The sequence below is a fragment of the Vanacampus margaritifer genome, chromosome 18 (assembly GCF_051991255.1).
Source record: "Vanacampus margaritifer isolate UIUO_Vmar chromosome 18, RoL_Vmar_1.0, whole genome shotgun sequence".
NCBI lineage: Eukaryota > Metazoa > Chordata > Actinopteri > Syngnathiformes > Syngnathidae > Vanacampus > Vanacampus margaritifer.
The window spans coordinates 11,570,164-11,585,055 of NC_135449.1; the positions used below are offsets into that span (position 1 = coordinate 11,570,164).

At 37.1% G+C, this 14,892-nt stretch overlaps 3 protein-coding genes across 3 annotated transcripts; 1 reads left to right on the forward strand and 2 right to left on the reverse strand.

The window, feature by feature from the left end:
* The first annotated feature begins 605 nt into the window (after nt 1-605).
* hbae4 (hemoglobin alpha embryonic-4) lies at nt 606-4,910 on the forward strand. Its single transcript, XM_077551140.1, has 3 exons — nt 606-1,922; nt 3,626-3,830; nt 4,782-4,910. Exons 1-3 carry the CDS (start codon nt 1,831-1,833, stop codon nt 4,908-4,910), a joined length of 426 nt encoding a protein of 141 aa, XP_077407266.1. The 5' UTR covers nt 606-1,830.
* Nucleotides 4,911-7,551: 2,641 nt separating this feature from the next.
* LOC144038394 (hemoglobin subunit beta-1-like) lies at nt 7,552-8,335 on the reverse strand. Its single transcript, XM_077550875.1, has 3 exons — nt 8,169-8,335; nt 7,865-8,087; nt 7,552-7,774 (listed from the first exon to the last, which is right to left on the reverse strand). Exons 1-3 carry the CDS (start codon nt 8,258-8,260, stop codon nt 7,646-7,648), a joined length of 444 nt encoding a protein of 147 aa, XP_077407001.1. The 5' UTR covers nt 8,261-8,335; the 3' UTR covers nt 7,552-7,645.
* Nucleotides 8,336-13,682: 5,347 nt separating this feature from the next.
* On the reverse strand, nt 13,683-14,537 carry cox19 (cytochrome c oxidase assembly factor COX19). Its single transcript, XM_077551097.1, has 3 exons — nt 14,415-14,537; nt 14,074-14,185; nt 13,683-13,983 (listed from the first exon to the last, which is right to left on the reverse strand). Exons 1-3 carry the CDS (start codon nt 14,494-14,496, stop codon nt 13,890-13,892), a joined length of 288 nt encoding a protein of 95 aa, XP_077407223.1. The 5' UTR covers nt 14,497-14,537; the 3' UTR covers nt 13,683-13,889.
* Nucleotides 14,538-14,892: the final 355 nt, after the last annotated feature.

Consider the following 14,892-nt stretch of genomic DNA (forward strand, 5'->3'; position numbering starts at 1 on the left):
TCTGCACTCAAACAGATACACGCATTACAGGAGGTAGATTTGGACAGAAATGTTACCAACTTGCTGATTCAAATTTTTTTTCAACCTTTATTTAACCAGATAAAAAAACATTGAGATCAATATCTTTTTTACAACTTCACACGTCATTAAAACAAACCCCGACTGTAATAAAAAGTTTGCTCTATATTACTTATTTAACATAACTATAAGATTCATTTTTCAAAAATTATTTCCAGTTCAATACATTTTGTAGGAACTTTATTTGGATGTACGCCGCCATTGTTATTTACGTCGCAATGCATTCAGCGCGTAGTGACGTAGAATGGCGGCGGGCTCTCTGCCGAGCATTTAAAAAAGCAAGGTAAGTCTCTGAAGCGTTCCTAAAGAAACAACATGCGATCGGGAGAGTCGCCCTCCCCCTGCGCCGTGCTCTCGTCATTCACCACACACATTCAAAAGTTTTGATCGTCCCTTTCTTTATCGGCGTTTCACAGCCAGCCGCCATTCTACGTTGCGACGTAAATAACAATGGCGGCGTACGTCCAAATAAAGTTTCTACAAAATGTATAAAACTGTAAATGACTTTTTGAAAAATGAATCTCATAGTTATGTTAGTAACAACCAAATAAATAATATAGAGCAAACTTGTCATTACAGTAAGGGTTCCTTTTAAAAACTGAGACTGTACATACAATCAATTTAAAAACGTAATGCAATTTTCTTTGGTCCTTCCTCGGGTCTCCTGACGGCCTCACGACTCTGGCTGGAAGTGTTCGGTTTAGGTGAACGGTATGGGATTTTTTAATAGGTTTTAGGTGAACTAATGAATACACACTCACACGCATGCACACACGCACATACACATACAAAATAAAAAATGTAAAAAAATTATTTTAAAAAATATGTAAAAAAAAAAAAGAGAGAGCAATGATGATGACATGTCAAATCGGTAAAATTACCAAATGAACAATACTGAGCTCTCCAGAAAAAAATAAAAAATAAAAAAAATAAATTTTATTTAAAAAAAACGTAATGCAAATGTGTATACATGTTAAAGGACAAATAACAAATCATAGACAAAATTGATTAGGGAATTTAGCAAAACAGCAAATGGTTACTCAAAACACGCGTAACTCCGCCCCTGGAATAGCATCCAGTTATTGCACACATACAATCGGCATTGATCCATTTTGTGATGACAAGCTTTTTATTCGCTTTCTCTTGCAACAGAGCATATCGTCACCCTCTTAAAATAATTGTCTTTTTTTTTTTTGCCCCATGATGCAAATGGCTAAAAAATTTTGTCTATCCTGAAAAATCTAAGATTTATTTTTAGTATTATTTTAAAATTAATTGATTATTTTAAGAAAGCGTCGATATTTAGATAACCTTGGGCAAATGAACCACATGCTGCTTCATCAACTACAGAAATGATCTGATCACATGCCGCAGTCTATCCTGACCTATGAACAGGCGACGACACCCAATGTGAAAACTCCACGCCAGCTGCCACTTTGTGTCACATTCACAATATGGAAGACACACAGGAATGATGCACATCGGGCAGAAGATAGCGAGGAGGCACGAAGCCCCCACCCACATGTTGTTCTCCGATAACATAGATGAAGGAAAACACCCCCACTACTGTGCACCATTCACCACTTCTAGTTTACTTTAGAAAGAAGAAATAATCCAACCTCTTTATGATATCTTTTTCTTTGTGTTGTGATCAAACGGTTGATTAACACCATTTTTTTTGGTATTTTGGCGTCTCACTTTGATCGCCAGTTGTGGAGCATTTTTATTTTTTCTCATGTGCAGGAGCTCGCAATGCTGTCGAAGAAGGAGAAAGAGCTACTTGAAGGTGTATGGGCGAAACTAACTCCTGTGGCTGAATACATTGGAGCTGATGCGCTTCTTCGGTAGGTTCGAGCACAAACATTGGTGTCATATTATATTCTAAGGACAATGTTGATGATGTCACATTTGTTTAATATTGATATGACATCATGGTTTTGGTGCGTTTTGATCCACATGAAATGCTGACCAAAAAAACTGACCTCAAAAATTAAGCACTAGATGTTAACTCAAATCATTACAGAGCCTACTAGTAGCACACAGTTGTTAACTAGTGCAGTTTTGCCTCAATGGTAGCATGTAGTTGTCCTATTAGTATGCCAAAGTTGTCTAGTGAGAAAGCTTACTACATCATAATATTGAATAAATGCTAAATGGCTTTATAGAAAGCCACTTGAGCACTTATTTGAAATCCTTGCTAAGTAGTGTTACTAGTTTAGCTTTGTAGTTCTACGAGAAAAAAGTTAAGACACGTTCTGCTACTGTGCCCTCGTTACTCTACTAGTACACTAAATTGTCCTAGTAGGAACAAGAAGCGTACTAGTACACGGAATTTACATCTTCTAATGTGATCTTAAAATTTGGGTGGACTACTAGCATGGGCAATTCTCATGCTGTGCTAGCACTAGCATCAATGCTAACCCTGCGATTGTTGTTGTGCGGAGTACTTTTACAATCACTAATATCATTGAGAACATTTGTGTGCAGATACGTTCGATTTTGGTAAGCCTTTGGTTAGCATCGTTAGCATTTCAAGGAACTTGCAGTGTTGCCAACATCCCAGTAAGGAAAGTAGCTTTTGGCTGTCCTAAAAGTCGCTAGCAGGCGCTAAATGATGTCATAGACTCATTTGCATAATTGTCAATTTGCATGTAATAACAATGGATGCTGTAGGAGAGAGGAATAACATTGTCAGAGAGGCAAAAAGTGAGTAAAAAACCACCCTATAGAACACCAGAATAAAGTGGCTAGATTTGTCGCTAGTTGCTTTTGACAACAAAGAAAAGTCACCAAGTTGGCAACACTGAGAACTTGTAACATACTGTATATTTATTATTTACCACAATAAAATAAAATCAACCAGTTCTGTTACTATTGTTTTTGGCACACTTTTGTCCTTGGTTGCCAAGATAGCAGCACAATTCATTCAAGCAACGTTGCAGTGTGTTTGAATGACTTTATTAATACATCCAAACAACTTTGCAGTACTTTTGAACGTCCACATTGCCGCAAAGTCAAATTATGTTGTTCATATCTACTTCATGTTTCTCGCTATTGCTAAGCATTCCACAGGATTTGAGCAAATCATTTTATTCCACCGCCATGTCAAGTCAAGGTTGGCTTTGTTCATAACCCCAAAACGCCTATTCCTGCGCGGGTATGCAAAAATACCAAAACTTAGTTAAACCTGCCCCTGCGAAACTTTAGATGTTTCTGCGGTAAACTGGGTGGCCTCAGTGAACACAAACTTTATAGCACATGGGCAAAATAATGGTATATATACATATTTACATTAATTTTTAGCTATTGTGTGTCACTTTAGAAAAAGTCATCAAAATTTAGAGTAGAAGAATGACATTGAGAATACATTATTTTTACAGCTCCAAATTCAGCCGACTAGAATATAATGGTTAACATTAGAACATAATAAATAATTGATTGATAATTAAATATTTAAAGTATACAAAATACCGTATGATTGTAATGATACAAAATTTTGTTGTTTTGAATGTTTGCCATTGATTTGCGTGTCTAATGTGATTTCCAGAATGTTTACGACCTTTCCCGGCAGCAAGACGTACTTTTCACACTTAGACATCAGTCCAGGCTCCGATCACCTTTTCACCCACGGGAAGAAGATCGTCCAAGCCATAGCCAAGGGGGCCCAAAACATCGGCCGGCTGACGGAAACTCTGGCACCTCTGCAGACTTTGCACGCCTACCTGCTGCGGATAGACCCGTCGAACTTCAAGGTGTCCGGACCAGTTTGTACTGGAAATAATACAAGTGTTGAAGTGGCGTGATATATGTTTTTTTGTTTTTTAAACATGAAGAGACCCCACTTTGAAGTGGAAGTCAACCTTAAACATTTGTTGACAAAAATATGTTATATGTGACCTTACTAGTTCTGATTAATATAAAAATTTTGGGAATATGAGTTATGAAGCAAAATCCAGCCATTTTCATTCATCTCAGTCGGCGGCCATTTTGATACTTGCTGTCAGCTGAAGATGACATCACAGTTGCTTAGCAATGACCAGTCACAGCTCAGCTGTTTTTCTGAAGCTGCGCTGTGATTGGTTGTTACCTGAGACCTGAGCAACATTGATGTCATCTTCAGTCGACAGCAAGTGGCAAAATGGCCGCCCCCTGAGATGGATAAAAACAGCTGGATTTGGTGCTTAGTTTATATTCCACTAACACAATATTTACCAGAATACTATATTTATACTAGTGGGGCTGCATAGAACATATTATTGTCACCAAAAAAAATGGGGTTGACTTTCCCTTTAACTCTTTGCCTAACATCCTATTCAATTTTTTCTAAGAAAATGTTAAAAATACTTACAAATGTTGAAAAAAAAAAACCAATACATCAATGTCATTAAAAGAGAAGACAATTTGCTATTTTGACATTTTAGCAAGAAACATGAAGTAAACGTGCTATATGATTTGCCCTTGCGGGCCACATAAAATGATGTGGCGGGCCAAATTTGGCCCCCGGGCCTTGAGTTTGACACCCGTGTCATGATAACAGTGAAATTGAACCTGACAACAAAACAAAAATCGATTTAGGCTGTTCCATTCGTTTCAAGGCTTTGAAACATAATGAATGCTAACGGGAGCAGTTTGCAATGAACTGATGACTTTCGATTCAATATTTTTGCATTATTTCCCTTTCTTTTTCTCATCTTGCCCTGCAGCATTTCTCCCACTGTATGCTCATCGCCTTGGCCGTTCACATGGGTGAAGACTTTACAGAGGTTTTACACGCCGCAACAGACAAGTACCTGTCAGCTTTTGCGGCAGTGCTAGCTGAGAAATACAGATGAGACTCCGCCCACGTACAGTATGCACACTGAATTTCATGTACAGTATTTATGTATGTATTTGTTATAATAAAATATGTGAAAATGACACGATGTACTGTATGTACTTTACATTCTCTTACATGAGGATAAGCTGGCTGGTCTTTATGTTGACAATATGTTGGTATTTTTATAAAGATATTAACTAATATTTTATAGAACATGCATTCATTCATGCATTATCCACACTTTAATTCATTTGAATGACGGTTCACATCGGTGCTGCTGATTGGGTTAGCAATAGAGTTCAATTAGGCTTGGCAGAGAAGATGTAAATAATCAACCGCGAACTCAGGTGAACAGAGAGAACAGTAACGATGATGGTGCAACAGATTTGGAGAAGCACAAATAATAACAATCCATGGCCTTATTTCAGAAAATGTCTGAACATTTTTGAGAGTTTAAAACACAGGGTGGGACTATCTGAGACCGGTCTAAACTGGTTTAAATCCCATCTCGAGGAAAGGATGTACTTTAATGACATTTGTAACTGTGTCGCAGAGCAATTGACTGATGTGTGTTCCTCAGGGGTCAATCCCGGGACCCCTACTGTTCAATTCTGTAGCTGTACTTTGAATTGCCTTGTGCACAAATTGAGCCATGCTAATAAAGTTGCCTTGCTTTGGTGTTGTTAGTGAATTAGTTGTGTCTTGTGCCAGCCTAAAAATCACCAGCTTCTGGGGATAAAAAAAAAAGTTATTTGTTTAAATTGAAAAGTCATGTAGCGAAAAGGGCTATTTTTCCTGTTGTAATCACGTGTAAATTAGTTGCGCCAACTGATAATTTAGTGTTGAAAATCAATTTAGCTAAAACATTTTTTTAAATCATGCTTTGTTGTGTTGGCTAAAATCCTGGCTGGTTGAGAATAAAATTTGGCATATTATAATAAAATTTTAAAAATGGATTATAATACATTACCATTAATATTGTAAAGTCTCAGGACCGGTATCCTAAAAGATACATATATTTCAAACCCAAATTAACAACATGCCTGCTCGCAACGCTCTGAGCATCTGGCAGTTCCTGGCGGAGAATACAATTTCCACACGAGAGCAACCTTCCTTCTTCTGTGTGTTTTTTCCATCTTTCCAAAGCTCAAGAGGGTCATCTAAGACAGTGGTTCTCAAATTGGGGTATGTGAAGGCACTCCAGGGGGTATGGGATATATTCAAATATATTTCAAAAGTATATATAAATATTTCATAAAATTAATGTTATATTCAGTAGGGTATTCAATTTCAGGGTCCTAAAAAAACAGCATCTGCCCCATACCAAAATGATTTGAGACAACTTAGACCTAGAATTAGCTGTCAATCACATGAAAACTTTATTTGCAATTCAGTTCATTATTTCTTTTTGAGAACAGAGCTTTACTATGAGCTCAAAGGAGGACACTTAATGTTGATAATCATTTTTAGTTGCACAAATCTTTATTTCTAATTATTATTATTATTATTTTTTAGTTATATATTTTTATTTTCAAGAGACCACATAAATAAAAACAGTGTTCCAAAGTTTTTTTTTAAAAAATGACGGCACACCACTTATTTTTTTATTTTGCGTATGTGTGTCAATCAGAAATGCTTTGCGCTGGTTAAGGGGTACTTGGCTGAAAAATTTTTTACAGGAGGTACGTCACTGAAAAAAAACACTGATCCATTTTAAAGACATGGACGAAGGTCCTGAAAATTGAGCTTTTGAGGCTCCTGGAAGAATCCTTCCAGTCAGGGATGGACTGGTACAACAAAATCCACCTGGTATTTTGATTTAGGCCCAACAGGCCAGCCCAGCCTGACTCCTGCCTAACATATAGTTCTGCCACTGATGTTTATTGATGATGTTTCAGTTTGCTATTTACATTCGAACTTCGTTAACGGACTGGTCCCTCTAAATATTGGGCCAGTCTCTTGGGGAAAAAAGTAGCAAAATAATAATTAAAAAGCACTGCATCGGCCCCAAAAGAGGCGAGCCCGCCGGGCATGTGCCCTCAATGTCAGATGGCCAGTCCAGCCTTCCTTCCAGGAGTAGATTAAGTCATGGCAGAGAGGGCCGAGAAACAGCATTAGACTTAAGTTTCTTCGTTTGATTATTCATTTATTTGTAGTTTGTACATTGGATATAACATTTATCTTGAAAGTGCTACATGAATTCAGTCCATTTTAGCAATTTGTGACGTCAATCCTGGATTTTTTTCTGACACGCCTTGTATGATTACTAGGTCGTTTTGAGTGGCAGACTTTGGAACATTAATAAATATGGAAATTGGAGCTTTTATTTTACTCGTGGCTAGAGTAATGCCACAATTTCCACATAACACCAAGAAGTTTAAGAACCACTGATATAGATGGCTCAAAGGGTTTTTGATAATTATTATCTTTTCAACTACTATTTCTTTTATCAAACAAAAAAAAGTGTCATTTTTACAAGGAAAGAATTCCAAAGTTAGTCAGCTCACCAGTGACCCTAAACAGAATAAATGCTATGGAAAAAATACTCAAAATTGCTCATGGACATGCACCTTAATACATATAAGCAATAAATAACAAGATGTTTCTTGTGGTAGTGTGTAAAAATGAGCTCACATTGAAATAAACAATTCCACCAATTTGCTTTTGTGGGCTTTTATTTCTTTTTGGAGAAAACAAACACATGAAAACACATGAAAACACATGTCGAATCCCCATTCCGAGCGTCTGGATTTAGTGGTACTGTCTTCCCAGAGCGGACACCACCACGGACAAGAACTTCTGCCAGGCGGCCTGAATGTCTGGGTTGAAGCTACTTCCCATTTTGGCGGCAATGACAATGGTCAAACAGTCAGCCAGCAACTATACGGGACACAAATAAGCAAATTGAGATTGACGACTGTGCTGATTTTTTATTTTTTTTTTGTACTTAAAATTGATGCGGATTTTTACCTTGAAGTTATCGGGATCCACGTGCAGCTTCTCGGAGTGCAACACGCTCAACTCGGCGTAGGTTTCCTTGATGTTGTCCATGTTCTTCAGAGCCCGGTCCAGACCGTGCAGGATCTTGGTGCCGTGGGCTGCGATCTGGGGGTTGTTCTTGATGGCCTCGGCGTTGTAGAGGTTGCCGAAGGCGCCAAAGTACCTCTGGGTCCAGGGGTAGACGATCAGACACCTGCAAGACCGACAAAAGGCGGTCACTTTAGGAGGATTTGCACGGAATTTAGCTTAATTGAATAAAAGAGAGTCCTCGTACCTGCTCAGGGCCTTGGGGCCGTCATCCTCGTAGATCAGGCCGGCCATGATGCCGCTGATGGCAGAACGCTCTTGGTCACTCCACACAACCATGTTGCCTCTTGTTTGTTTGTTTCAGGCTTGAGAAAAAAAGCTGAATAGAGTTTGAGAGTGACGAGGCGCTCTATTTAAACGTCTCCTTGGCCTCCCCGCCCTTGAGGAGAAGCTGCTATGATAGGCTGGAGATGGAAAGCCTCAGATAGACCACAGATGCTTCTAGAACTTTCTGGATGCTTCCACGCAGACTTTTATATACATATAATGGATAATAAAAAAGTAATTTTGACAACAACAAAAAAAAAGCGAATTTAAAGTTTTCTTGCCAACGTTTGAAGTCATGTGCGTTTATGTGTTGATTTCATTTTTATTAGTAATTTGTTATGCCCCCCATCATCAATGTAGTTGTCTCAAATCCCGTCCACTGTAATGCGCAGTGGACTCTAAAAATATGATCATTTTTAATTTACAAGAAATAATTAGTAGTCAAAAATTAAACAGTAATATTTTTTCTGTTCAAGAATGCAAGTAGATAACTATAATACAACATAAAAAAAAGATGATATATCAGTTTTCTTTTCATAATTAATCAACATGAATAATGATAATTCAGCATTTTTAGAAATAAAAGTTTGCAGCAATTCCCAAATATGTTTCTATATGTAAAGTACTTGTTGGTCAAATGAATTTGTTGTAATTTTCAATTACAACAGAAAATAATAATAATAATAATAATAATAATAATAATAATGCATCAGATTTATTTAGCGCTTTTTGGGACACTCAAAGCTGCTTCACGTGTGTCACAAAAGAAGGTAGCTTGCTCAAGTCTGGCTTTTTTTTTTTAAATGGGCGACTTCTAATTGATACATTCTCAAATGATATCTTTAACTGTGGTGTTTTGTCAATGGCAACATTTGAAAAAGACCCATCATTAAAACCAGTGTAATAAACATTCAGATTTTATGACTACAACATTTGACGTTTATCATCTTTTTATGATAATAGTATTAAACAGATCTGATTATTCTAATTAATATACGCAGTATTTTTAAATAACCATTACATCGGTGGCCTAATTAACTAAGAATATCAAATATGTCTTTGGGCTTTTCATGTTTGAGTGTTATCTCGAAAAGCCACACCGGTGTTATCTTCAGGAGCGCCCTCTCCGCCCATTAATCCACTGCCAAAATTCACGTTTTAGTTACAAAGATACCACAAGGCCTTTAACGGGTTGTTTTTGCCAACTCAAAAAGTAAATGTTTTGTTAAGTACAAAATAAAAAATATTTTGCGGATAGATGCATGTGAAGAGTAAATATATACAGAAGCAAGATAAGTCAGCCACATTTAATGTAGCTAAAACGATGCAGTTAAAAATGAAAATAAGTATTAATTATCAGTTAGTAGAAGGGCAACTATACATTGTTAAATAATATAAAAAGAGAATACGTCACGCGGCATAGCTGGCATTTGATGTCAAAAGTGTACATGGCTCAACAATAATTCCAAAATGTTACGATAGGCTATTATCACGGTACGATAAATATCACAATATTGTGATGATATAAAGAGATCACGATACTGTATAAAAACTCACAATATTTTGTTAAAAAAGTATTTTCAATCTATCATTTAAAAGGGGGGGTGGGGGGGATTTATTCATCTTCAAAATACTTCAAATACGAAACTAAACTGACATTGAGATGTTTGTGTGATGCAGTGTGATAAAGACCTCAAACAAACTGGCAAAACAACAGAAGAGTTGATCAGGGGCAAGAAGTGGAAAGTGTTAGACGGGCTGAGGCCTTGTCTGGACTTAAAACAGTGAAGGGATGAAATGGCTGACAGTCAGACCACTCCCTGAAAAATGGCGTTATGTACAATTAATTTTTGAGGTGAACAGTATGAGGCCCTTTTCCTGGATGTTTCCCAGTGTCGCCTGTTCTGTTTACTGTGTGCCGAATAACAAGTACCAGTGCTCTATTTATTTAATGTATTCAAATGTTTGAATTGTCCACTAAAAGTTATTTGATAAAATGAGTCATTTTGATTAGGGATAGTGTTGGTACTCCCACTGACAACTGATACCAGTATCTGCCGCCCTCTTGTGGCTGTTTTACGATTTCAATAAAGAATGCCATATTGGGGTATATTATACAGTCATAAAAGAACAAATATTCACAAATCATTTTCGTGACAAGAAAGTATCTGTTCCAATTACTCTATCAGAGAAAAATCAGAGTTATATAAATGATGACATTAAGTTCTTAAAGTGTATGTCAACTTTTGATCATGACTGTAGGTCTTTGGTTAAAATGATTTTGCTGTGGGGGGGGGGGGGGTGATGGATATCTAGCGGCATCAGTACTTGGTATCGGTCTGAGTAAAGTGGCAACGAACATCCCTAATTTTGATCCATCTTGCCTTCTCAAGAACATCAGGTTTTCATAACACATAACGCACTAATATAAGAATGAAGCAGCAACAGATGTACTTTTTTTCTGACATATATTAAAGCTATAAATTACAACAAATAAAATCTGTTATGCACAAGGTTTTATAAGGTTAAACTAAAAAAAAAAAGTGAAAATATCTCATAACAATGACATGCTAGGTGGGGTCAGGGGGGTGGGTCTTTTTTTTTTTTTTTTTTTTTAATCAGCATCTGTTATGTACACTTAAAGCTATCTTTGCTTAAAGTTTACTGTTGAGCAGTGTTTTTATTTTGTTTTTTGGCTAAAGTTGCCACAAAATGGCAGCCAATCACTTTCCCCCCCCCTTTTTTTTGGGGGGGTGTAAAGACTAAACAAGATCTCAAAGCGGCGCAAAAGCAATATGGCTTTAGCATTTCATTTTTACTTATTTGTATGAGGGTAAAAACAGACAAACAGATAAACAATTCCTCTAAAAAGAGGCTTCACGCTGTTTATTGCCTCTCTGTTGAATTTTTTTTTTTGATTTAGAGACAAAACAAAGACAATTACATGTGTATTTAACCCAGAGGTGGAAGTAAGTCATTGTTTTGCAAGTCACAAGTAAGTCTCAAGTCTTTGCCCTCAAGTTCCGAGTCAAATCCCGAGTCAAGACTGACAAGTCTCAAGCAACTCACAAGTCCTACACTTTTGAGTTTCAAGTCCTTTCGAGTCATTTTAACAACATCGTAGATTATATTATTTGGAGTGACCATCAAAGTAGGACTCAGGGAGTGAACCCTGAGTGGTGCAACAGATTGCCGTGTTTGCTTTGCAATGTGTTACCAGTGAGTTTACAGTCTCATTAACTACGCAGCTAGCAACGATAATTAGCCGATAAAACACCTGACATTAGCTTACTTACTGTTCTTTGCGCAACTTCAGATGTTGAACGAAGTTTGACGTTGTTGCCTCTCCGTCAATGATCTAATCTTGAACACACTGCAATTGATTTTTGATGACCACCTCATAGTTTTTGTACCCAAACAACTATTGGTGCAATGGACCACAAAAGTCACGGATCGGATTGTTTTCCCAAAAAAACTCAATTTGATCAGATAAATAGAACTTTGTCTTAATTTATTTTATAAAATGCTTTTGCCCATTAAATTTAAATATATATATATATATATATATATATAAACTGAAATTGTCTAATATGGCCGTTAGGATTTAGGAACACAACTTTAAGTGCAATATAAGGCAAGATACATAATGGTCTATGTATAAAATAACAAGGTATCCTTCCTTATGTCATATTGCACTTGTAATGCACTTTAAGTTGTGTTCCTAAAATTCAAATGGCCATATTGCACATTTTGAATGTGTTTTTTAAGCTAGTGTTTTATAAATTAATAATAAATGAAATAAATGAATGCAAAGTTTGATTTATTTAAAATTATGAAAAATACATCTAAGTGCAATTTAAGGCACATTCCCTTCGTTTAAACAGGAAGAATGGATTACAAAGTGGCATAGGTCCACAATATTGAATATAAGAAAAGCAAGCGAGCCCAGCAACAGCTGTCAAAATACTGTTGGTAGCCAGCCCAGCACTGGTAGCCAGGCACCCGATGCTAACGCTAACAGTTAGCGGCTAACAGTTAGCTACTAACCACAAACGCCGGAGACTTGTACCGTATCATGCAATGGCGGCGTAATTAACTTGCGATTTCTTCGCGTCCTAAATTAACTATTTCATATACTCTCTGGGTGGCATTGTGATAATGGTGGTAGAAAATATGTATTTTTTTTTAAATAAAAACGTCGATAATGCGTGCTAAAATGTCAAAGGGAAGTAGACAAGCTAGCGTTTATGCCACCATGCAGGCCAACTTCAAAGTAAAATCCGCCAAGGCTGTTGCATTGGTATACATGTAATATTTTGTCAGCTTTATTTTGAAGTTAGCCTTAGCGTAGGCGGCGTGTGTTTTGCGGCTTCCCTGACATGTCTGAATGACGGCACTGTGCTAGCCCAGCTCACACACATACGCACACGCACGGACGCACCGAGAGGGACTTACTCATTAACATACATTTGCATCTTTTTGTTTTGGTGGAAGAAGCAAGTATTTTGCAAATTGTAATCATCCACAGTGATCAAGGCCATCAAAGCAAAAAAAAAAAAAGTGGTTTGCAAACTTGCAGGCAAATATTTAATTCGTCCATCCATTATACAGTAATATTTGAGGGGCACTCAACTGGGTCTACTGCATGAACTGCTGATTCCTGGAAACTGGTCTTCGCTGAGGTAGTCTCATTGACTGAATAAGCAATGATGAAGAACCTACAGTGAAATTACATTGACTTATCTAATCAAATTATTCAGATCAGATTACCGTTTGTTACTGAATCATGCCAAAACGCAACCAAAAACGACTAAATAAAGACGAAAAAAGGGGTCTTCAAAGCAGCACATACCGTCCACTTTTTTTTTTTTATTTGTTAAAAAAAAAGTGACCACCCCGGCACAATACACCCCCCGGCCTTATACTAACTACCTACGAGCTGTAAATGTGTCATCTGTACATATAACGTATAGTTTATACAGTAGTCTGCTCGCGAGGTGGGAGGAGCAAGATGGCCGCCCTGTGACTTCAACGGCTATCGGCTATCCGGTCATATATTCAGGTCCGTACATTTACCCCATTCCTTCTACCTTGTCCAGTTGAAGAAAAACAGCCCGTTCATGTTGCTGCTACCACCATATTTCATTGTACTGTATAGTCAGTGTGGCATCTGTTTTTCAAGCAGTATTGTGGTTACGGCAAAAATACTTTTTGGAATTACGGCCAAAAATGCCAAATTAGGTGTCATTGCACCATTACGAAATCTCCCAAACACATAAGAAAATGAGCATAATGTGTCTAGATGTTTTTTTTTTACTACATTTACACACTTCACCAATTAAGAGCCAAATGTTAATCTTCAATTAGCTCAGGGTGTTTAACAACCATGGTGAAGAGCTGCAGTCCATGAGGCAAGTATTCAAGTTACACACACTTACATATAAATACAAAAGATTTAATTAATAATAGGTTTAAAAAACAAACAAACATCTATTTAGATATTTTATATACATTTGTTGAATTCTGAATTTTTTTGTCAAACACATTTGCACACTTCTGTTCTACATTTATCATACACAAGTGAAGTCTTTGAATGTATTCAGCACAACAGCGTTGGTGCATTGTGGTAGTTGTATGCATGTCAATGTTGGCAGTCTTTGTTTGCTTGGCTAGGAGATGGGTCTGCCAGGTCTTTGAATCCCAGTTTTTCCAGTGGTTCCCTTGTCATGAGCTGACTACGGTGCAAGATGAAAGCAAACAGAAATTCAATAGATGACTTAATTTGCCGAGCATTTTAGTAAAGTAAAAAGAACAATGAAACCCACTGTTCCATGCGGCATTCCAGGTAGGCCTTGGACTGGAGCCGACACTTGGAATTGTCGAATCTGCTGTCTCGCAAACATGTCATGAAAGTCTCCTTGAAGGCTTTGCACTCTCCTGGAATCCAAATAATATTAAGCACGAACACAATCAGGAAAATAAATAAATAAGTAAACGCTTCCACTCAGTGGCATACACATTTAAACACAACAGCCATCTAAAATCGCTTATTGTTGATAGCAGCTGATAGCTTTCATCACAACCAGGTCGGTGTTGTTGAATCAAACTAAATAAGCATTACAGACGAACGATAATAATAAATGTTATTAAACGACGTGTAACGTACCAAAGTGATCTAATGGGAACGAGCCTTTGTCAGGTGGTCGAGGTTTAAAGCTCTTCGTCCCGAAATTCATTGCAGTCGACATGTTTTGTTTTGAAAGACGATGGGTGGAATTGTCGCACAAGTGATGACGTCACAACACGCGACCTTCCACAAACACTTTGGGTTACATTTTCGATAAAAGCCAGCCTAGCAAAAGAAAGAAAGAAAGAAAGAAAACCGTACATTTTAATATATTAAACTTAAACGTGACCGTGTTAAACGTGAAGGTAGAATTTTTGATCATCTACACATTTAAAAAGAAAACATACAGAATAAAAATATATAAACTGTTTTATTTTAACAAAGCAAACACAAGTAATTTCGTATACTTATTGTACGGACATATTTAATATTATTATTATTTTATTTATTTTTTCCCCCATGATTCTATTTTTAACTGCACTCCATCATCCCAAGTGCAGCTGTAAATAGATTGTTC

Bases quoted from the DNA above. Each gene is read 5' to 3' on its own strand.
- cox19 (XM_077551097.1), bottom strand. From the start codon at position 14,496: ATGTCGACTGCAATGAATTTCGGGACGAAGAGCTTTAAACCTCGACCA. The intron at 14,186-14,414 runs GTACGTTACACG...TTTGGATTCCAG, and splicing joins GTTCCCATTAGATCACTTTG to GAGAGTGCAAAGCCTTCAAG. The intron at 13,984-14,073 runs GTGGGTTTCATT...CTTGCACCGTAG, and splicing joins CTGGAATGCCGCATGGAACA to TCAGCTCATGACAAGGGAAC.
- LOC144038394 (XM_077550875.1), bottom strand. From the start codon at position 8,260: ATGGTTGTGTGGAGTGACCAAGAGCGTTCTGCCATCAGCGGCATCATG. The intron at 8,088-8,168 runs GTACGAGGACTC...TCGGTCTTGCAG, and splicing joins GGCCCCAAGGCCCTGAGCAG to GTGTCTGATCGTCTACCCCT. The intron at 7,775-7,864 runs GTAAAAATCCGC...TGTCCCGTATAG, and splicing joins TGGATCCCGATAACTTCAAG to TTGCTGGCTGACTGTTTGAC.
- hbae4 (XM_077551140.1), top strand. From the start codon at position 1,831: ATGCTGTCGAAGAAGGAGAAAGAGCTACTTGAAGGTGTATGGGCGAAA. The intron at 1,923-3,625 runs GTAGGTTCGAGC...TGTGATTTCCAG, and splicing joins GGAGCTGATGCGCTTCTTCG to AATGTTTACGACCTTTCCCG. The intron at 3,831-4,781 runs GTGTCCGGACCA...CTTGCCCTGCAG, and splicing joins TAGACCCGTCGAACTTCAAG to CATTTCTCCCACTGTATGCT.